Source organism: Podarcis bocagei (genome assembly GCF_964188305.1).
Source record: "Podarcis bocagei genome assembly, chromosome: 16".
Classification (NCBI taxonomy): Eukaryota; Metazoa; Chordata; class Lepidosauria; order Squamata; family Lacertidae; genus Podarcis; species Podarcis bocagei.
In genome coordinates this window covers 10,139,307-10,162,152 of record NC_138142.1, presented here as the reverse complement: position 1 = coordinate 10,162,152, position 22,846 = coordinate 10,139,307, and the positions used below count along the sequence as shown (strand labels likewise).

General features: G+C 47.0%; 1 protein-coding gene across 1 annotated transcript; it reads right to left on the bottom strand.

The window, feature by feature from the left end:
- Positions 1-289: 289 nt before the first annotated feature.
- Positions 290-22,846, bottom strand: NOC4L (nucleolar complex associated 4 homolog). Its single transcript, XM_081175055.1, has 15 exons — positions 22,668-22,846; positions 21,403-21,523; positions 20,198-20,304; positions 19,152-19,253; positions 17,149-17,298; positions 13,697-13,796; positions 12,544-12,578; positions 10,919-10,969; positions 9,817-9,928; positions 6,982-7,042; positions 6,019-6,129; positions 4,755-4,918; positions 3,170-3,252; positions 991-1,104; positions 290-474 (listed from the first exon to the last, which is right to left on the bottom strand). The coding sequence occupies exons 1-15, from the start codon at positions 22,788-22,790 to the stop codon at positions 358-360; spliced, it is 1,551 nt and encodes a 516-aa protein (XP_081031181.1). The 5' UTR covers positions 22,791-22,846; the 3' UTR covers positions 290-357.

Sequence of the window (22,846 nt, the reverse complement as noted above, 5' to 3'; positions counted from 1 at the left end):
CTGCACAAGAGATTGTGCCCTCTGCTGCACAGGGAGTTTCCACAAGCACAATTGCAGGGTGCACAACATTAAAACTTAGCCCTTGTACCAGTGGGCAGAGAATTATGTTGGATACAGTTTTGAATAAATCATCATTCTCTCACACCCACCAAACAGTCTGAAGTGGTATGATCTGTTTTCCATCCCCACTGGTCGCCCCAGGGATTCAACCACATATTTAGACATGGTCTGTTCTGGGTGCAAAGGTGTGCTGAGTATTTTTTTTTTAAAGCAAGCAATGTGCAACCTCTTAAATAACAAAAGCAAAGCTTTATTTGTACAGTATTTCCAACACTACAAGTTGTTGTTGTTTTTTAATCATCCCAATGTAAAATATTCAGCAAAAATATCATCCTTCTTGCCAAACAGACCTCGGGCTTGTTGAAATTCCAGCGGAATATCTGTGGCTTCTTTCTTTATGTCCCTATCAAAGATCTGGTAGCGGTGGGGAGAGAGACAGATAGAGAGAGAGAAAGGCAGACAAAACATCAGTCTTTTGCAATTTGGTTTGCCAATACTGCGGACCCCCATTTTCTCCCACTGTCCACCCTGGTGGGGCAAATTTGACTGGGAAAACAGCACCAGTGGGGCAGATTGAACACTGACTCTTTGCCTGCCTAGATATAAGACAGAGAGAGGTGTATCTGTGCATGTGAAGAATCTAGCTTACTGTGCAATGGTAACATTTGCATCCCATTGCCCCACCCACTTTTGCCTCTGGCCCCGCCCACTACTGGAATATGGCCAGAGGCATGTTGGCCAGGGGGGGCCCTCAGTCTGGGAAAAGTTCCCCACTCCTGAAGTTAGCAAATAAAAAGGCTGTTCCCCTGTTTCTAGAGATTCTGCAAACGAAAGCGCTGGAGATGCACAGCTTCTTTGTTTTTAAAAAGGGGGTCTGGGATTTCAGTCTCACACACACACTGCTGCACTCACACAAAGAGCATCAGTTACCTCATAGGCAGTCAACTCCAGGAGTTCTGCTAAGTCATCCTCCATCTCCGACAGCGACGTGTTGATTGTGGTAGCAGCCTTGGACACTTCTGGGTGGTAATGGCTCTGCAGGGTCTGAGGCGCCGGGAAGAACAGAACTCACCGTCAGCTTAAGTCAAGGCCTTGCTAGAGTGGCCCCGGCAAATCCCTGGCAAAATACGGCAGCTAAGTGTGCAAGTGTCATGGACTGGTTGGACACAGAGGAGTGGTGGGAGGCACCAGCTGAGGAACCCCAAGGGAGGAAGACTCAGAGCCATGGGATTGGTGGTGGGATGATGATAAGTGGTCAGAGGGAGAAGAGGGAGCAGACTGGGAGGAGGGCGTGCCGGAAGCTGGAGAGGCGACAGGCTTTAGTGAGCAGGATGAGGGTGTGGCAGAGAGAAGTCCAGAAGCAGAGGCAGAAGTGGAGGCTGGAGAGGAGGGGGACCAAGAAGGACCAAGAGCCAGAGATGAGTCTGGCTGGTGAGGAAACTAGGCTGTCTTCCCCTCCTCCCAGTTCCCAAAGAGGTATGAAGAAGGCGCAGCAAAGACAGACCAGGTAGAGAAGTCTTGGGTTGCTTGGGAAGGACCTGGAGGAGGAGACTTAAGAGAGTGGAGGGAAGGCAGTCCTCACAACTGCAGGAAGGGGAAGGGTTGCTGCGCCCACTAGGCCTGGCCTCCTGGGCCATTTTGTTTCTTTGAAAAAAGGCTTAACTTCACTAATACCATGTGAGTTATTGCCAACTTGCTTCTGACAGACACTCCTGTCAGCAAGTGGGGATAGGCTCCCTTGTCCAAACCTCAATTTTGTCACAAATTCCCAGTGGCTTTGTCTAGAAAGGGACTATCTATGACAACAGGTTGTACACGTAATAATGCTTCTTTGACACATGTTTATTCAATGTCCTATGCCTATGAAGTTTTAGGAGAGAGTACTAGATTGTACAAATATTACTTTGGGGAGAACGTTAACGTTCCCAGAGGGTACTATTATTTTAAATTACCTACCTACTACACGGAATGTGACAACTGGCTAACATAAAAGAATTCTACATGCCCTCACTACAGCTAAAAGACTGATATTGATCCATTGGAAACATAAATCTATGGCTCCCTTTAATGAATAGATAGAAGACATGACAACTCTTGCTACATGCGATTGGAGAGCTTATAGACATAGACTGTGTATGGACATATACTATATTTGGAAAACATTTATAAAAATTATAGTCGGTTATAAATAAATGCATATGTATTAGAATAAAAGTTTCATTTGTATACCTTTGTACTAGATGAGAAGGTATAGAATTATAATGTTGTTTTGCTTTGGAGTTTTTTGATTTTAAAAAAATTACGTACTACTTGTTACCGTATTTTTCGCCCTATAGGACGCACTTTTCCCCTCAAAAAATGAAGGGGAAATCTGTGGGCGTCCTATGGGGTGAATGCAGGCTTTCGCTGAAGCTTGGAGAGCGAGAAGGGTAGGTGCGCACCGACCCCTCTCGCTCTCCAGGCTTCAGAAAGCTATCAACAAGCCTGGGGAGCCCGCGGGAGTTCCCGCAGGGCTCCCTAGGCTGTGGATAGCAGCCTGTTGCCCGGAGCGCGGGGCGTGCTGAAGCAGAGCGCCCCGCGCTTCAGGCAGACATCCACAGCCTCGTGAGCCCTGCGGGTGGGTTAAAAATGTTCCTCGGCCCTTTTGTTAGAGAAAAGGGCTACCTGCTCCTGTTTGCAGTTGCCTGTGTCTCCCTCGGCAAGCGTTAGACATTTTCTACATTTTAGGCAAAACGAAGTGGCGAAATTCTGGACCGTTCCACTTCTGAAAGTAGGGAATGCAGGAATGCTTTCGAATGCTGCCCGATGCGGTGAGCTCCCTGCATGCAGAGAGCAAGCACATCAGGGAGAGGTCTCTGCAAAACCTTTCTCCCCGGTGACCTGGCTTTCTAGATTCAGGCCAAGCTGAAGAGGTACACAGTGCTGAATCCCACCAGCGCTTTCTGCATCACTTAGAGAGCAGCCCGTCAATGGAGTAGCAAGGAGAGACGCTGGGGAGGGTTGGGGCCATTTTTTGGAGTGGGTGTGACCAGGCTCCCCCATGACAAGCTCCCTCACTGGAACCTGGCACCAGCACACAAGGGAGCCGCTGAGATACCCAGAAACGTACCTGTATCTCCCAAAGGGAGCTCTCCATCGCTCTGCTTTCCGAAGGCTCTTCTTCACTCATCAAGTAGGGATCTTCTGACATCTCTACAAGGAAACACAGAACGCCATTACTAGCAAAAATGTGAGGCCCGTGTCCCAAGAGGATACACCTCAGAACCGGCTCTAGCGCCACCTACTGTTGGCCTCCTGCTTTATGCCTTTAAGGTAAAGGTAAAGGTACCCCTGCCCGTACGGGCCAGTCGTGTCCGACTCTAGGGTTGTGCACCCATCTCACTTAAGAGGCCGGGGGCCAGCGCTGTCCGCAGACACTTCCGGGTCACGTGGCCAGCGTGACAAGCTGCATCTGGCGAGCCAGCACAGCACACGGAAACGCCGTTTACCTTCCCGCTAGTAAGCGGTCCCTATTTATCTACTTGCACCCAGGGGTGCTTTCGAACTGCTAGGTTGGCAGGCGCTGGGACCGAGCAACGGGAGCGCACCCCGCCGCGGGGATTCGAACCGCCAACCTGATGATCGGCAAGTCCTAGGTGCTGAGGTTTTACCCACAGCGCCACCCGCGTCCCTTTATGCCTTTAGGTGTCATCAACTCTGGCTCTCCCTGCTGTTGTTGGGCTGCTTGCCTTCCACCCTACCAGTCCCAATGGTCACCAGCTGGCATGACGAGGTTGCCCAGACAATTTGGCATATATTTCATCTAGGCCAGAGGGCCTGGTGCCCCCTCAGGCACAACAGAGCTCTCTTGAGGTCTTTCCGGATGCCGTCAAAGCCTCTGAGAGCCCCACCCAAACAGCCTCCCTTATTTATGATGTTGTGAAAGGGGTTGCCTTCTTCTCCCTTGAAAGGTACCTAAAAAACAGGAGTGCCAACACACTCTGGCAGCTAATAAAACATTTGGAAGTGGCCGAAATGGATAAGTTCACTCCTTCAAAAAATAAAAAGGAATGCTGATTTTGAGGAAAGGTGGGACAGTTTTTTGTTGAGTATCTGAATGCATGGTATGGAAGCATTAAGATTGGAAATACTTTTTCGTTGTCGGTAATATCAAATAAACAGTACTAAAAAAAACTCCAGGCTTTCCTACTTCCATAGCAGGGGTCGGCAACCTAAGGCCCATGGGGCTGGAAGCAGCCCACGGAGGCCCTTTAACCGGCCCACGAACCGCCCCCAAACTGAGCCGCCTGCTCACTGAGTCCCCACACACTGCACTAAACTGGCAAATCACGGCACGGGGACTCTCTTCTGCGGCTCCAGAAATTGCTTCTGCGCATGCCCAGACACCGGAAAATCACTTCTGTGCAGAAGCAATTTCTGGCACCGCGGACATGCGTAGATGCAATTTCAGGTGTCGCGCTGCGCCAGCCCAGCCCACGGAGGATCTCCGCGGGAGGGTTCCGGCCCATGCGCGGTAAGCCTTGCTGACCCCTGTTCCATAGGGTTCAAAAGGTTGGCGCCCCTTTGATGCAAGCTATGTGCATGTGCACGTCTCACAATTTTGGACAGAGGCAAAAAGAATGCTCACAGAAAAGCTCAGCCTTGCCTTTGCCTTTGTCCAGAAATGGTTCAAGGTTGTGCCACCTTCCTCTTACCTGCAGGGCCTTCGGGCCTGTGGATGAGGACCTTGCACGCCGGATGCCTCCGCAAGAGGTTGCAGATGAAGGGGATGACGATCAGTAAGCCGTCAGGCGGTGCTGTGAGTGCCAGGCGAGCGAGTCGCTTTGTGAAGGCAGCCACCAGATATGCGGGCAAGTGCCTATTGGAAGGGAAGAGGAGAGGGTGGTGAAAACTCTCTTCCTCTCTTCCCCACCATCACACAAGCCCAGTTGAAGGTCACTCAAAGAAAAGGCCTCTGAATATCAGCACAGTCACACCTTGGTTGTCGAACGCCTTGCAACTCGAACGTTTTGGCTCCTGAACACCGCAAACCCAGGAGTGTTCCGGTTTGCGAATGTTCTTTGGAACCTGAATGTCCGACGGGGCTTCCAAGGCTTTGTTTTCAAACGTTTTCAGAAGTCGAACGGACTTCCGGAATGGATTCTATTCGAGAACCAAGGTACGACTGTACTTGGGTAGGCAACTCTTCAAATTGTAAACCACTTTGAAGGGATTTGGGGTTTTTTTGTTACAATTAAGCGGGGTATAAATTTCACGCAATAAAACAAATATGCAAATCTGCTTATTTGCTTATTTGCATAATTTAAACATGATGCAGAACACAGCTTCCCCCATATATTTTTCTCCCCTGCTTCTGAATCTCAGCGTCTGTCTTGCCAATTGCTTATTGCAAATTATGTTTAAGGCATGCTGCAGAGAAAAGCAGGCCTTTCAAAAGTACTTCAGCACCTAAAATCAAAGTAATTGAAGTGGAGGGGGGTGTTTAGTTTTTTGGAGGAGGTGGGTGGATTTTCAGAGGTTCTTTGTGGATTTAAAACCTACTGAAAAGAGATCCTCAAACCTGTCTCATTTACAGTGGTACTTAATTCGTTCTGGAGCTCTGTTCTTAACCTGAAACTGTTCTTAACCTGAAGCACCACTTTAGCTAATGGGGCCTCCAGCTGCTGCCGCACCGCCAGAGCACGATTTCTGTTCTCATCCTGAAGCAAAGTTCTTCACCTGAGGTACTATTTCTGGGTTAGCAGAGTCTGAAACCTGAAGCGTATGTAACCTGAAGCGTATGTAACCTGAGGTACCACTGTATTCTCTGTTCCCAAAGAAAATGAAGAAGGTTTTAGGAGGGCTAGGCCAGCCTTTGGAAACAGCCAAAGGGGAAATGAGCCTTCACGTTACTTGATCAAAGTCTAAGCAAGCAGGAGACAAAAGAGCCTGTGGTATTTTGGTCATGTGCGTACTTACGAGGAAGACAGGAATAAATCCAATAAACGGAAAAACCTGGCGCGGTATTTCACATGGAAGATAGATGGGTCCAGAAGGCTATAGAGCTTCTTGTAAAAATCCGGATATTCCCTATGGAGACCAAAACAGATAGACAAACTGCCTCGCTGAACCCTCTTACACATCTGAGCGACTACTGACTCCAAAGATAGTGAAAACTCATTTAACACAGAAGCTGCGTTTGCACTTCACACCAAACCACGGTTTAGCGCAACATGCAGGAGCTCCAGCAAGAACAACCAGAAGCGGCTCTTTGGTTCAAAGCCAATCTCAAATTCATCTCTTAAAAAATAAATAAACTACGCCTACCCAGCTAGGTTCAAGGCTCTAGAGTTAATACACAAAGCTTTTAAGGATCGCCTGAGCTCTTATAAAGCCTAGCTTGATCACCAAAAATATTTTGGATAAGGGTTGTTAGTTGTCTCCTGTGCTACGGAAATTGGAGATTTAGCCTCACTGTTCCCAAGTGCTGTGGAATTTGGTAGGAATTCTCACTTTTGCTTTCCAGGAGTCTCTTAAAGACTTTTTTCACGCAGACACCCCTGTCCAGCTGCCCATAACTCTCTTGTCCAGCCAGTCACTTAAAGATTATTTTGCGCTGCGTCGTGTGGTGTTCTGTGTTTTACTTATGGTGCTTCTATAATACGGTTGACGATAGATGTTTGGGCGCAACTCGGCTTGCAAAAGGCGAGTTTCGCGTGGGGTTGACGCAGATACAGAGCGAGGGGCCTGCACATTCCCTGTACAACGTCCCTGTACATTTAGCATCTTGAGCTGGCCTCCCTATCTCTGTGAGAGATGGCAACAACCAAGATCTTTAACCAAGGTTCACTCGCCAAACACCGCCCATTCAGCATATGAAAGGGCTTCAATGCATGATTATCCCAAGAGTGGCTCACATCCCAGGGAGCCGGGGAAACTTACAGGTTATGCTGCAGAATCAGGACAAACAACCCGTTCAAGGCAAGGAGGCTGATTGCTCCACCTGTGAGAGAAGCATTCATTTGTTTACTTAAAATAAAAGCAATTCTAAACTGCTTAATTTTTTTCTAAGCAATACACAGAAATACACCAATTTTTTAAAAAACCATAACCACACCGCAGAATTGTAGAGCTTGAAGAGGACCCGAAGGTCATCTAGTCCAACCCCCTGCAGTGCTAAAGAATACTTGACAGATGACCATGCAACCTGTTTAAAAAACCTCCAGTCCACCACCTTCCACCCAAAAAGCAAACGGAAACAGTATATATTATAAAAGCAGGAATTCTGTAATAATAGGGTTCAGTCTTATGCATCAGGGAAAGCCCGGGGGGGGGGGAACGTTATTGGGGAAGCAACAAATGGGTAGGAACCAGGCTCTTAACTCGTAAGCAGAACTACACATGCGTGTGGACTGAATGCTATTATTTAAACCTGAAGGAGCGTCTCCAACTCCATCGTTCAGCCCAGACACTGAGGTCCAGCTCCAAGGGCCTTTTGGCGGTTCCCTCATTGCGAGAAGCGAGGTTACAGGGAACCAGGCAGAGGGCCTTCTCGGTAGTGGCGCCCGTTCTGTGGAACGCCCACCCATCAGATGTCAAGGAAATAAGCAACTATCTGACATCTGAAGGCAGCCCTGTTTAGGGAAGTTTTTAATGTTTGATCGTGTTTTTAATATTCTGTTGGGAGCCGCCAGATGGGCGGGGTATAAATAATAAATTATTACAATAGATTATTATATTAGAAACAAATTTCTAAAATGCTGAAAACCTGCATACATGAGTCAACAGCATATACAGTGGTGCCTCGCAAGACGAAATTAATTCGTTCCGCAAGTTTTTTCTTCTTGCGAGTTTTTCGTCTTGCGAAGCACGGTTTCCCATAGGAATGCATTGAAAATCAATTAATGCGTTCCTAGGGAAACCGCTTGCCAGGCTGGCGGTGCGGAGAAGGGCTTTTCTCCCCACCGCAAGCCTTCAGGACAGGTATGGGAACAGAGGGGAAGGCGCGCATCGGAGCTTCGTTCCGATGCCGGGCGGCGGGAGGAGGCGTTCCCGCCCCGCCGCCCGGCATCGGAGCTTCGTTCCGATGCCGGGCGGCGGGAGGAGGCGTTCCCGCCCCCCGCCCGGCATCGGAGCTTCGTTCCGATGCCGGGCGGCGGGAGGAGGCGTTCCCCCCCCCCGCCCGGCATCGGAGCTTCGTTCCGATGCCGGGCGGCGGGAGGAGGCGTTCCCGCCCCGCCGCCCGGCATCGGAGCTTCGTTCCGATGCCGGGCGGCGGGAGGAGGCGTTCCCCCCCCCCCGCCCGGCATCGGAGATTCGTTCCGATGCCGGGCGGCGGGAGGAGGCGTTCCCGCCCCCCGCCCGGCATCGGAGATTCGTTCCGATGCCGGGCGGCGGGAGGAGGCGTTTCCCCCCCCCCCGGCATCGGAGATTCGTTCCGAAGCCGGGCGGCGGGAGGAGGTCCGAGGACAGTGGGGAAGACGCGCTGCGCTTCCCCGCTGTCCCGGAGATTTCCCTATGGGCTGTCGTCTTGCGAAGCAAGCCCATAGGGAAATTCGTTTTGCGAAGCGCCTCCAAAACGGAAAACCCTTTCGTCTAGCGGGTTTTCCGTCTTGCGAGGCGTTCGTCTTGCGGGGTACCACTGTACTGGATCACAAATCCTAGTTCAGCCACTCACAAGGCATGCAGTCAGAATGTTTTACCAAGTTGTCACAGTATGAAGGCACATGATGTAGCTGCCTTGCTGAAGCTAATTATTATCATTATATATTTTGTATTACTAATTCCGTTTTTATTCTTGCCCTCCCCCCCTCAACTTAGCAGCCGAATCCTGTGTTCACCGCAGCTTTCAGACAGTCTCCAGGGGCAGCCCTACATCAAGCGCATTGCAGCAGCCCAGTATGGAAGGGTGACTACCAAGAGGCCCACACAGACCATCATCGAGTTCCATGCTGGCAGAGAGGCAGAAAACACTTTAGGGCTGACTGATTACCACATGTTTTGCTCCATAAGACACACTTTTTTCCTCCTAAAAAGTAAGGGGAAATGTCTGTGCGTCTTATGGAGCGAATGCGTGGTCCCTGGAGCCAAATTGCCCAGGGGCAAAAAGCAGATCGTGCTTTTTTTTTTGAAAGAGGAAAGGGGGTGTAGAAAAAAAGCAGCTGAGCAGCTGATCTGCAAGCAATCAGGAGGGAGATAAGGGACGCCAGCGATAAAGGAGGCTGCCTGGAAGGGGGGAGGAAAAAGCACATGGATCCTCAGGAGTTTTGCACTGGGTCACCCCAAATTCACCATCAAATCACATAGCATGTCCATGGCTACAGCCTGCACCAAAAAAACCTCACATCCACTGTTTTGTGGGGCCGCAATGGCGCAAAAATGTGGTTAAAAAGCACGGATCCACATGGATTTTTGCATTGGGCTACCGCAAACTCACCGTCAAATCACATGCCTGTGGCCACAGCATGAACCCCCAAAATCATACATCCACTGTTTCCTTCAGAATATATTTTTTTTCTTGTTTTCCTCCTCTAAAAACTAGGTGCGTCTTATGGTCAGGTGCGTCTTATGGAGCGAAAAATACGGCATATGCCAGAGCCAAGCCAGAGACCCTCCTTAGCCAGGTGTGCAAAAGACCCAGATTCCTCAGGCCTCTCGCAGCCCGTGCCCCCAGGTTGGCCACTCAGGTTCACCCCAAAGCTCACATGGCCCACAGCTGACTTGCCAGTCCAGCATTACCACTCTCCATCGCCTGGAGAACGCAACCTCTCGACCTACCTACGTCATAGGCGACTGTCAGGAAATCTATCATGAGGGTCGGCTCGTTCATATGAGGGAGGATCGAGTCGTGAAGTATTACCAGCACTTTTTTGTAGAGGCTGCCAGGTAGCTGGGGAGAGAGGAAGGATAGTCAGACGGTCACAGTCAAGCAGGTTTTCCTTCCAGCATCATCCACCATGGATGACGATCCATCAGGCTATAGAAGAAGAAAGGAAAGAAAGCAGAGCAGGGCCACACCATCGGCTCTGCTGGAAGAACAACAACTTCCGGCTCCTCCTCTCCCAGAACCGTTCTTATTCCAGATGATCTTTATGAAGAACTTTAGAACTGGCGCCCAGCTTTTGCATTACCTTATTTCCTCCCTGTCAGGGAACTGACATCGGAGCTAGAGGCGGAGGGAAGGCTCTCAAATGATGCTGGAGAAGGGCCCAGCAGGGAGAGAGGCAGCTCCGCAGATGGGGAAGCAATTCAGCGCAACACCAGGGATATAGAGGGGCTGATGGGGGAATCGGCGAGAGGGCTCCAGGACTCTTCACCGGACACCAGCGGGGAGAGCATGGATCCTCCGCTACCCACGCCCACCCTGCGCAGAAGACTTCCGCGCAGAGAGAGTAGGAGGAGACTGGGTGTCAAACAACTTTTATGTTGGAAAAGATTTAAGAAACGCCCACTGACGGATTCTGCTAGCGACTGAGGCAGCCACGAAGTGAAGGGCTGCCCAGACTGAAAGGTTTAGCAAGGCAACAAAGCCTGGAGAGGCGGCAACTTACGCATGAACAACCCATACACATTACACTCCCAAATCCCCCTTTTCCCCCTTTTGCACTGTCCCCTTTTAGTCTGAGGGGCCAGTACGATATTTGGTCACTGCAAACCAATCTGGGAGCCCTCTTTGGGGTAAAACCACTTGAAAGAAATCATTAAAAAACCTACTTTAACGAAAGAGTGCAGTTGTTGTTTTTTTAGCGTGACATTAAAGCAAAACCCACAGATGTTTTAATTGAGATTCCTGCAGTGCAGGGGGTTGGGCTAGATGACCTATGGGGTCCCTTCTAACTCTACAATTCTACGAAAACCTTCAACAGCACTAGCCACTCACCTTGTACTTGAGAAATACGAGCCACATCCTCTCAAACGCTCGTCTGTGCTCCTGGAAAGAGAAAGGGCAGAAAGAACATGGAGGAAGTAGGTCTCCACAGGAACCATCTTGCGTTCATTGGGCTTTAGTGGGCTCATGTTGGAAAACATTATCACACCAAAAGGGGCTTCGTGGATCGACCGCTATGGTCTTCACACTCCCGTCCCAGGAGAAAACCAGGGAATTCTTTGAAAGCTTCTCTGTGGGTTCAGATTTCCTCAATGAGAGGATTTATAAGATCAAGCACATTTTCTTCCCCAGCAACCTCCAACCACGGGAGGAATGTTCCAAAATGGATTCCGGAACATTCCAGAAGACCCTAGAACATTCTGCAGATTGCTTTGCAACAGGGGGTTCTACAGCTGATGCTCTGGGGTTGGCTGGGATAGGAATATATGCAGAGCATTCCCTCTGAAGGAAGAGAGTTTGAGAATAGCTAGCCTGGACCTCAGTCGGTGGCTACTGATGAAAGACCACAAAAAGGAGCCTATGACGGCCACCATCCCTGCTCCCTCGTCACTTCCGGGAAGAAACTATCAGTTTGCATTTCTTGGTACAGAAAGTATCAATCTGATGTGTGGAGATCTTTCCTATTCTAATTAATTCAAGAGGGTTCTGGAAGCTTCTCTGTGTGATACAAACTGGAACCAAGCAAAAAGTTCATGATGTGTTTGGGTTATTCTTTCAGAGAAGCTGAGTACGGCTTGCTTAACCCGGGCTTGTTATCTCTTTCTGTCTGACTGATGAATGATAAGGTCAGAAGGAACCTGGCCTTCACTTTCTATCTCTCTTTCCTTCTGGTGTGGTGTTCTGTATATAGTAAGCTGAGCGTTAATGTTTTAGTCTTATTACAGTGGTACCTCTGGTTACAAACTTAATTCGTTCTGGAGGTCCGTTCTTAACCTAAAGCCATTCTTAACCTGAGGTACCACTTCAGCTAATGGGGCCTCCCACTGCCGCCGCCGCACGATTTCAGTTCTCATCCTGAGGTAAAGGTCTTAACCCAAGGTACTACTTCCGGGTTAGCTGAGTCTGTAACCTGAAGTGTTTGTAACCTAAGGTGTTTGTAACCTGAGGTACCACTGTATAAGTTATTGTAAGTTTAAGTTAGGTCTGCCGCAACTGGATTTCTTATGGGCAGTGCCAATCCTGAATGAATTGGATTTGTGACCATTATGCCCATTTGCCTTCAAATAACAGTAAAGCTCTGCTGGATGAAATATTAATTGTCTGGTCTATTTTTTGGGAATCCTGCAATGTGTTTAGGTTTTTACTTTACTAACTACATGTTGGAATCCGCTGTGGGTCAATATCAGTAGAATTCATGACAGAAACACTCAGACAGCCACCTGCACAGGTGCAAAACAGTTGCATCAGAGAGCAACCCTAAACCCAGTTAGCCAACCTGGTGCCCTCAACCCCACGCCCAATCGTGGGACCTGCTAGCTGGGGCTGATGTGAGTTGAGATGCTCCCCAGAGGTCAGCCGCCCACCCAGGCCGACCCTCCCCATCATGTTGTAAACAAAACAGGATGTGTAAGACAAGAGCAGAAACAGAATTCCATTCAGCCGCCCAAAATACCTACCTTCAGCTTTGAGACTTTCCATTCTTCCTGGTTAGCTGTTGCAGGGGGAGAGGAAAAGAAGGAAACAGTCAGGTAAACAAAAATGCAAAGTGCGACCAAGTCTGCGAGGCAGGAGCCACACCTCTGCAGTGGAGCCCATGTTCCAGCCTGCAGAAAGTCCAGACCCCAAAACAACAACAAACCTCTGGTTATGTGAAACATATTCAATAAACACACAAGACGTAACCGGCTGTACGTTTGAAAAAATAATATATCCTATTCATTGTATTGAGTTGTAGATTTCAACGGAAGTAGTTCATAAAGTTCAACGAAAAATGTAGAAGACCCAGTGGATCAGTTCATACTCTAATCAGTTTATGCATAAGGTCCACATATATGAAAGTGTCTATTCCACTTGTCTGTCCATAGAGTCCAACAATCCACACGAAAGGTTGTTGCAGTTCCACAGAATCCTTTCACAGAGTCTAAGACAAGGATTTCCGGAATATTAGCCTTGTTTCACCATCTTGGGCTTCATCAGTAGTACAAACTCATATATGAAATCACAGGACAGTGATTTGCATTACCTACAGTTTGTACTACTGATTTACTGCTTTATTGTTTTGTTTCATTCTTGTTTTTATCGTGTATTTTGCATTTTGATCTAGTACCTTTATGCTGGGATTTATGGATGAAGGGCATTATACAAATCTAAATAATAAGCAATAGTAAGTCTGGGAATTTTAGCTCTGTGAGGCTGCCCCCAAACAACTCTTAACACCATTAGCAAACAACAGCCCCGTCCCCAGGATGCTCAGGGGGAAGCCATGCCCGTTGAAAGTGGCGTGATGCTGTTTCACATGTCTGGTGCTTCCAAGGCCAGGGAGATTGGAGAGGCATCTGTACAGGTAGAAAACTCTCGACATTCGTGAGGATGGGATGCAAGCCTGCTGCATGAAGGGCGCTGGCCACTTTTGCCTCTGACCCTGCCCATCCCTAGCCTGAGGCCCCTAGAAAGCTGCTCTCAAGTGAATGTGGCCCTTGGGCTGCCTCACTGCAATCTCCAACGCTGGCAAGGTAGAGTCGCTGAGCACTTTAGGGGGGCTGCGTGGGTCAAAGTGCCCCAGTCCTAACACAAATATGTCCGAACGAGCAGCTGCCACATTTCACTCACTGTTTCTCACTAGGAAGTTCTGTATCTCGCTCTCCTCGCTCGGCATGGAAATAGATGAAATGAGGGCAAAGGCGTTTTTCTGGTACACTGTAAGTGGCACCTGCAGAAGAAGAAAAACCCCATATTGTTGTATCATGGAAGACACACAAAGAACCAAACATGAATGCAATATCATTTAATAAATGATGTATTTAAAAAGGATAATAGGAAGAATGGCCTTGAAACTTTTAGATCTAAGCTAGAAACCGAATTGTGGGGAGGAAAAATAAAAATCTTATCAAAAATGTATGACTTAGAATGGCATACAAAAGATGAAGAGGTTAAAGAGGTGATGATTAAGTGGGCAAAAGAAATTGGCCATAATATTCAATTCAAAGCCTGGTCAAAGTTATGGAATTACAGAATTAAATTCACTGCATGCATGGCATTGAAAGAAACTATAATGAAAATGATGCATAGATGGTGTTCAACACCAACTAAATTACCTAAAATGCATAAAATGAGTAATAAGAATTGTTGGAAATGTAACGTTAAAGAGGGTGATTTTTATCGTATGTGGTGGAATTGTGATAAAGTTAAAGTATTTTGGGGAAATATTTACAATGAGTTAAAAAAAAAAGTTTAGATATACTTTCCCCAAAAAACCGGAAACATTCTTCTTGGGGATGAAAGGAGTGGAAATATTAAAAGTTGACCAAAAATTGTTTATGTATGCTACTACAGCAGCTAGAATTTTATTAGCCCAGAAGTGGAAGCAGCAAGACAAACGATAGACAAATGGCAGACAAAAATGATGGACTACAGTGGTACCTCGGGTTACATACGCTTCAGGTTACATACGCTTCAGGTTACAGACTCCGCTAACCCAGAAATAGTGCTTCAGGTTAAGAACTTTGCTTCAGGATGAGAACAGAAATCATGTTCCGGCAGCGCAGCAGCAGCAGGAGGCTCCATTCGCTAAAGTGGTGCTTCAGGTTAAGAACAGTTTCAGGTTAAGTACGGACCTCTGGAACGAATTAAGTACTTAACCCGAGGTACCACTGTATGTGGAATTGGCAAAGCTGACAGGGAGAATCTGAAACCAGAGGGACCAAGTGTTCCAGGGAGAGTGGAGTAAATTTGTTCAATACACAGACCATCATTGTAACCATATAAAGACACTAGCAGGACAGCGATAAAGCTCGCAATGTTTAAAAGAATAAACCTTCTACTTGTGCTTTAGGTTTTAAATAATTTAAGATAAATGTAGAATTTTGACGGTTATAAATGTGCGGATTTAAGTTGTGTTCTATAAAAACCAAATGATGGAACGGAGGGAAGTCAAAAGATCAGCAGAGCTAAAACTTGTAAAAGGTAATATGATGTTATAATATTGTTAAAAATGGAAAATCAATAAAAATAAAAATATCCGATCTCAAGGTGAGGGTGTTGCACGAATCCCCTGCTTTGGGCAGTGATCACAAGCACCAAAAAGCAGGATGGGGAATCTTTTCCCGGCAACAAGCAAAATGTCCCTCCTTATTTCTAACAGAGCTGGCAAAAACATTTCTCGCAATTTATTTTAATGAGCGGTTAAATTTCTCCCCAACTCAGAGAAGGCTACATCTTCCTCTCTTGATGCAAAAAGCCTGCCTCCATGTTACCATGTGCTGAGAATCACCTGGTGTTTTGGTGAAGGGGTGCTGCCAATCTGCAATTGGTTTTTTTAATTTGTGAACTGTTTAGAAGCCATTAACCCTAAATAGTAGTAGTAATACTACTTTTTGTACTTTTTTGTACTTTTTGAGAATACTAAGGAAAAACCATCTTCCGCAGAAACTGCTGCTTGCCTTCTATCACTGTGCCATTGAGAGCGTGCTCACTTATGGCTTATGTGTGTGGTACGGAAGCTGTACTACCCGGGACAGGTTGGGGTTGTGCAGAGTTGTTAAGGCAGCAGAGAGCATTGTTGGCTGCCCACTCTCCACCTTAGAGCAGATTTATGCCACAAGGTGCCATAGGAAGGCACTGGACATAGTAAAAGATCCATCGCATCCTGGTCACTGTCTCTTTGAGCTCTTGCCGTCGGGACGGAGATACAGGACGATGAAGACAAGAACGAGCCGTCTTAAGAACAGCTTCTTCTCCAGAGCGATCTCGGCCCTGAATGGGAAGCCCGGACTTTGAAAGTCATCTAATCTCCCTTGCTGTATTATACTGTATTGTTTAATTAGTGTTTTTATGGAGCAGTCAAGTAATTTCGTTGTCCCCGAAGGGGGCAATGACAATAAAGATATTATTATTATTATTTAATAATAATAGTAAAAGTAATACGACCACTAATACCATGATTTCATGCTACTGCTGCTTTAGAACCACGCTTTCCTAGCGCATTTCTCCAAGCTGAATTTTTTCATCATTATAATAAGTAGTCTGTGCATGTAAAAAAGAAAGAAGTAAAAAAAAAAAGCATTGGGAGACATCTGAAGGCAGCCCTTTATCTGGAGGTTTTAAATGTGTAATGCTTTATTATGTTTTTATATATGTTGAAAGTCGCTCAGAGACTGGGGCAACCCAGTCAGACGGGCAGCGTACTACTACTACTACTACTAATAATAATAATAATAATGTCGTTCTACCCGGACAATGAGGTCCAGCTCTGAGGGCCTTCTGGCGGTTCCCTCACTGCGAGAAGCCAAGTTACAGGGAACCAGGCAGAGAGCCTTCTTGGTAGTGGCACCTGCCCTGTGGAACGCCCTCCCACCAGATGTCAAAGAGAAGAACAACTACCAGACTTTTAGACGACATCTGAAGGCAGCCCTGTTTAGGGAAGCTTTTAACGTTTGATGCATTACGATATTTTAATATTTTGTTGGAAGCCGCCCAGAGTGGCTGGGGAAGCCCAGCCAGATGGGTGGGGTATAAATAAATTATTATTATTTTTATTATTTTTATTATTTTTATTATTTTTATTATTATTATTATTATTATATTCTTCTCTGTTCCTGGAGATTGCAGACTTTGGAGACTGACCCTTACAGTGGTGCCCCGCAAGACGAATGCCTCGCAAGACGGAAATTCGCTAGACGAAAGAGTTTTCCGTTTTGGAGGTGCTTCGCAAAACGAATCTCCTATGGGCTTGCTTCGCAAGACGAAAATGTCTTGCGAGTTCCTGCGGGGTTTTTTCCCTTCCCCCCCCCCTTTTCTAAGCCGCTAAGCCGCTTATCAGCTGATCCGATAAGCCGCTAAAAGCCGCTAATAGCGCTAATCCGCTAATCTGTCAATGGGCTTGCTTCGCAAGACGAAAAAACCGCTAGACGAAGAGAATCACAGAACGGATTCTTTTCGTCTTGTGAGGCACCACTGTATCTGATAAGCACCGCCTGTTCATCTATATGGACATGCCTCGTTTTTTACAAGGCTCCACCCTGGGCTCAGCTTCTTCACTGAAGCCGGCTGACATTTTCCAGTACCTTTTTGGTCTTCTGCATGACGCTGCCCACGTTTTCAGCCACTGACTTCATCACAAAGAACCGGACATCGCCATGTTCCAAGTATTCTTGGAAGCGAGAAATCAAGAGCGAAGAATTATCTTCCACCGGGATTAAGCCGTCCACAACCACCTAGCAAAAAATAATTTTTAAAAGAAAAATGCAAGGAAAGGAAGCCAGGAGATCAGCAGGCAAGATCAGCTGAACCATCATACTACCCATCCCTTTTCACTCAACGCTCCACCCATTTCACTGAGATGCAGTTTCTTGCTCAAACAGAACCTCCATTTTCAAAGGCAGTGTATCTCTGAATGCCATGTACTATGAAAACAAGCAACCACACAAAGCAAGGCCTTCCTAGATGCTTGCATACCTCCCAGACCATTTGGTTAGCTGGAACAAAAATGCTAACCCAAATGGACCTTTAGCTATGCCACAAAACGTGTGGCTGTCCAACAATGTTGATGTAGTCCAGCTCCCATCATTCCCAGGCAGCATGGATAATGGTCAGAACCATAGCTGTCAACTTTTCCCTTTTCTTGCAAGAAATCCTATTTGGAATAAGAGAATTTCCCTTTAAAAAGGGGGAAAGTTGACAGCTATGGTCAGAACTGGGAGGGACGCGGGTGGCGCTGTGGGTTAAACCACAGAGCCTAGGATTTGACGATCAGAAGGTCGGCAGTTCGAATCCCCACGACGGGGTGAGCTCCCATTGCTCAGTCCCTGCTCCTGCAAACCTAGCAGTTCGAAAGCACATCAAAGTGCAAGTAGATAAATAGGTACCACTCCGGCAGGAAGGTAAACGGCGTTTCCGTGCGCTGCTCTGGTTCTGCAACATCTGGAGAGCCACGTGTGAGCTGGCTTGCGATACACAAACAACAAACTTGCTTTCTTAGTGCCAATCCTTAAGCTCCCTCAAAAAAGAGGGTGATAAAAGGATGCTTAAGGGAACAAAATACGCCAAGAGGGAAGAACCCTAAAACAGGCCAATAGAGGACAAAGTATGATCTGTGAGAAGGGAATATCCAGAAGGACTTTCTTTTACGTATAAAGCAAAGATGTGTAGAGCCAATAAAAGCAGAAGCATTTTGGAGGAAATACAAAAAGGAACTATGAGATAAGCAGGTGGAATAGCGGGAGGAAGAAGATAGTAAATAAGGTCATTACAAATTTTTAAAATGACTTTAAGCTATATAAAAAGAATCAATGATGGATTTAAAATCGCTCTCTTTGAATGTTAATGGTTTGAACAATAAAAACTGACGAATTAGGATAACACATATTTTGGCGAGACAAAAACTAGCTGTTATTTGCTACCAAGCAACCTGTATAAAGGGACAACACAGAAGACGATTGTTAAATAAAGGATTAGAACAGGAATTCATATGCTTGAAGAAGAAGAAGGGGGGGGAGTACTTTATGTTAATCCCAAATTGGACCATAAACAAATCTTCAGAGACGAAGAGGGAATAAATGATGGCAAAAAGGGTGCTGTGAGTCTAGAATGACTCCCAGACTGCGCACCTGGTCCTTCAGGGGCACAGTTACCCCAGTCATGACCAGGGAGACCCCCACACCTGCCCACCCCATCCCCCCAGGAAACAATCTTGTCTGGATTCAACCTCAATCTGTTAACCACCATCCATCCTCCAAACACCTCCAACCACCCTCACAGGACATTCACCACCTTCAGCAGTTCTGATTTAAAAGAGAGGCAGAGCTGGGTAACATCCGCATACTGGTGAACACCCAGCCCAAACCCCCTGATGATCTCTCCCAGCGGCTTCATGTAGATGTTAAAAAGCATGGGGGAGAGGACGGAGCCCTGAGGCACCCCACAAGTGAGAGCCCAGGGGTCTGAACACTAATCCCCCACCTCCACACAGCCCAGGAGGAAGGAACGGAACCGCTGCTAACAGAGCCCCCAGCTCTCCTGGACGGTCCAGAAGGATGTCATGGTCGATGGTATCAAAAGTGCGACTTACTTTTAAAAGTTCTCGCGGGAAGTTAAACCGCCACTCGTTCTTGACCAGAGGGTGCTTGGCTTCCAATTCAACAAATTTCATCAGGGTGCAGAGGGCAGATTCCTTAAAATAAACAGGGGGAGAGGGAAAGATAACATTAGGAAACAGGACTGAAGAGCTAGCCTTATAATCAATTAAACTGATGCAATGCACGTGCGAATGCAGCCACAGTCTTAAGTCGTGATGGTCATTCTGCCCGGCCTCCTCCCCAAGCATTCTTGACACTGTATCGTTTTTAATATTCAGTTGGAAGCCGCCCAGAGTGGCTAGGGAAACCCAGCCAGATGGGCGGGGTATAAATAAATTATTATTATTATTATTATTATTATTATTATTATTATTATTATTATTATTTTATTTTTATTACAGGCAGCCCCCCGTTCATGCAGGAGCTATGTTCCAAGGCACCGCACGCACCAGTGAAATTGCGTATAATTGAAACCCATTGAAAAAGCCTGCAAACACCCCACTCCACCCTTTCCAGTGACGCCTTTATGACATTTCCGAGTCTCTTCCAGGTTCAGAACGATGAGCGTATAAACGGTTGTGCACATATTAAACTTGCGTCGTCTTCTTCTTCTTTGGCGATCATTCGTAGCCGAGTAAGATTGTCTTCCATAAACACGGTTTTAACAATGAGTCCGTAAGTGACTGTGGAGGCCAATTCTGGATCCACACATCCTTCCACAGTGAGGACATTGGTTTCCAGGCAGGAGTCGACCACGGTGTGGATTTGCCAAGTGTACCTTCCTCTTAGCAGTTATCTTTCCACAAGGGCCAACATTGATGCCGAAATCCAGCATTGCCTGAGCTCTGCGAGTGCGGCTTTCTCCCGATTGAAGTGCAGAGTGTTTGAGGACCGAGACATTTGCAGGGAAACCAAAATGCTTGTTTACAAAGCTATAAACTTGCGTAAATGGGGGGCTGCCTATATATTTATTTATACCCCGCCTTTCTCCCTGACAGTAGAATCATGTAGCCAAACTAATCACCCCAGCAAAACTCACCTGGACTTGGAAAGACTCGTGGCCCATCAGTTCCCCCAAGCAATGTACGCAACTGTTGTATCGATGCCTCATCCAAATTTTGTACTTGTCTTCTGCACTGTAACTCTCTGGAGGGGGCGAGATGAGAAAATGGGGATGTGGGCCCAGTAGGAATGGAGAAAAGAGAGAAGGCAGATGGGAATGACAAACGGGGGTTTTGTCAATCAAATGTTTATCGGTCAACCAAGTTCAGGTTATAGTCAAGAAAGAAAGAAAAAAACAAATGAGCAAACAGATTTTTGTCAGGATTTTCAAGTTCGACAACCTTATTCTATGGATGACCTCTCTTGTTAGGAATTTGTTTGGGTTTTTTATTTTGCTGAACAATTTCTGAGTGTTTCTCCCAGGGAAAGAGTGCTCCACCTATTTCACTGTACATTAGATAAGTCTGAGAGTCCTTTAATTATACATGGGTTTTTTTAAACTCATGGATACTGTTATTCAATATCCATTTCAGATAGAGCTGTGTTGACTGCATAAATACAGTGGTACCTTGGTTCTCAAACGCCTTGGTACTCAAACAACTTGGAACCCAAACACTGCAAACCCAGAAGTAAGTGTTCCTGTTTACGAACTTTTTCCAGAAGCCGAATGTGCTCCGTTTTGAGTGCCACACTTCTGTTTTGAGTGTTACGCTGAGGTCTGTTTTTGCTATTTATTTTGGGTTTATCTGTTTGCAGCTCTTTTTTGGGTGACTGTGTGGAACCCAGTTCAGCTACTGATTGATTGTGTGACTGCAGTACATTGTTTATTGCTTTCATTTTATGGTCTCCTTAGAAAGTAAAATTCATGTTAAATTGCTGTTTTAGCAGTTGTCTTTAAAAGTCTGGAATGGATTAATCCATTTTGCATTGCTTTCTATGGGAAAGCGCACCTTGGTTTTGGAACGCTTTGGTTTTGGAACGAACTTCTGGAACGGATTAAGTTTGAGAACTGTATTGGCAGCTACACCTGTATATCAGAAATAGGAGGAGACACTGGTCTTCAGCTGGTTGTGGCTCAACCACAGAGTTGTTTTAAACTGGTTTAAATGTTATGTTTTAATGATGTGACCTAGCCCTAGGACCTTAGGGTGAATGGCAGGCAAGCAATACATAAATAAATACCAGTGGTGCCCATCACAATTCCCCCCCTAGACCAGTTTCCTGCACAATATTCATCCTCACCTTGCAGAGATGGCTCTTCCAGAGGCAGGTTCCCAACAAAGAGCTCTCCCCGTTCAAGCAAAGACCCAAAGAGGCGGCTGCAGGTCCGGATGGCACACAAGACAATCTCCTTCTGCTCATCCTGTATGGGAATGGGAAGGAGGGAAAATGGAAAACCAGCAAGGTCCCAACCAAAGAAGAATATGCTCAGCTTGCAGACTTAACATATAGAATAACAACACAAGAAGAACATACATATAGAGAAGATTAGAAAACGTTTATTGAATATATGGGAAATAATTGTGTACAGCTGAAAACACTGGCAGCATTAAGATAAATTCAACAGTGTAAATAAGTTTTGATGAACGCAGTAATGGAATAATGAATGGTTTGTCAGTATTTTCATTCTCTCCCGTTGCTAGATGTGTGATTGTTATATATCACATGTCTGTGTTTACATTCCATGCTTGGAAAGTGTGGGAAACAGAAGCCAAGAAAGTGGGGCCCTAAGCTATAGCTAACAAGGGACGCGGGTGGCGCTGTGGGTTAAACCACAGAGTCTAGGGCTTGCCAATCAGAAGGTCGGCGGTTCGAATCCCCGTGACGGGGTGAGCTCCCATTGCTCGGTCCCTGCTCCTGCCAACCTAGCAGTTCAAAATCACGTAAAAGTGCAAGTAGATAAATAGGTACCACTCCAGCGGGAAGGTAAATGGCGTTTCTGTTCTGGTTCACCAGAAGCGGCTTAGTCATGCTGGCCACAAGACCCGGAAGCTGTACACCGGCTCCCTTGGCCAGTAAAGCGAGATGAGCGCCGCAACCCCAGAGTCGGCCACGACTGGACCTAAAGGTCAGGGGTCCCTTTACCTTTAAGCTATAGCTTGTTTAGCTTATACATAAATCTGGCACTGGTGGTGTGTGTGTGTGTGTGTGTGTGTGTGTGTGTGAGAGAGAGAGAGAGAGAGAGAGAGAGAGAGAGAGAGAGAGAGAGAGAGAGAGTCACCAGCCCAAGGCTGCAATGTGAACCACACTTGCCAGGAAGTAAGCACCTGCGAACCCGGTGGGGCTTCTCCTTTGAGTTAAACCCAGCATCCATCCATCTATCCATCCATCTACCCAAGCATGGGAAGCATTGAGACTGGTGTCCACTCGTGGCCAGAGGCAACTCCCCTTCCTGAACATGGCTCCTCCTCTCCATCCTCCTTGGTTCGGGTCATGCGGCTCCTGGGATTTCCCCACCACCACCCAAAAAAGAAAGAGGTGCCGGGGCGCCCGTGCGCCTCGCTCACCTGCAGCAGCTCCAGGATCTCGAAGACGCGGTTGGCGCTGCTCCGGCTGCCCAGCACCGCTTCCAGGCAGGTCCCCAGCGCGGCTTCGGCGGCGCCTTTCCCTCCGGTCCCACGGCCCGCCATGGCTCTCTGCTCTCCTCCGGGGCCCGGGCGCCCACGTGCGCGGAAGGAAACCCGAC

Bases quoted from the DNA above. Each gene is read 5' to 3' on its own strand.
- NOC4L (XM_081175055.1), bottom strand. From the start codon at position 22,790: ATGGCGGGCCGTGGGACCGGAGGGAAAGGCGCCGCCGAAGCCGCGCTG. The intron at 12,579-13,696 runs GTGAGTGAAATG...CCCCTGCAACAG, and splicing joins GAACTTCCTAGTGAGAAACA to CTAACCAGGAAGAATGGAAA. The intron at 9,929-10,918 runs GTGAGTGGCTAG...CTCTCTCCCCAG, and splicing joins TCGTATTTCTCAAGTACAAG to CTACCTGGCAGCCTCTACAA.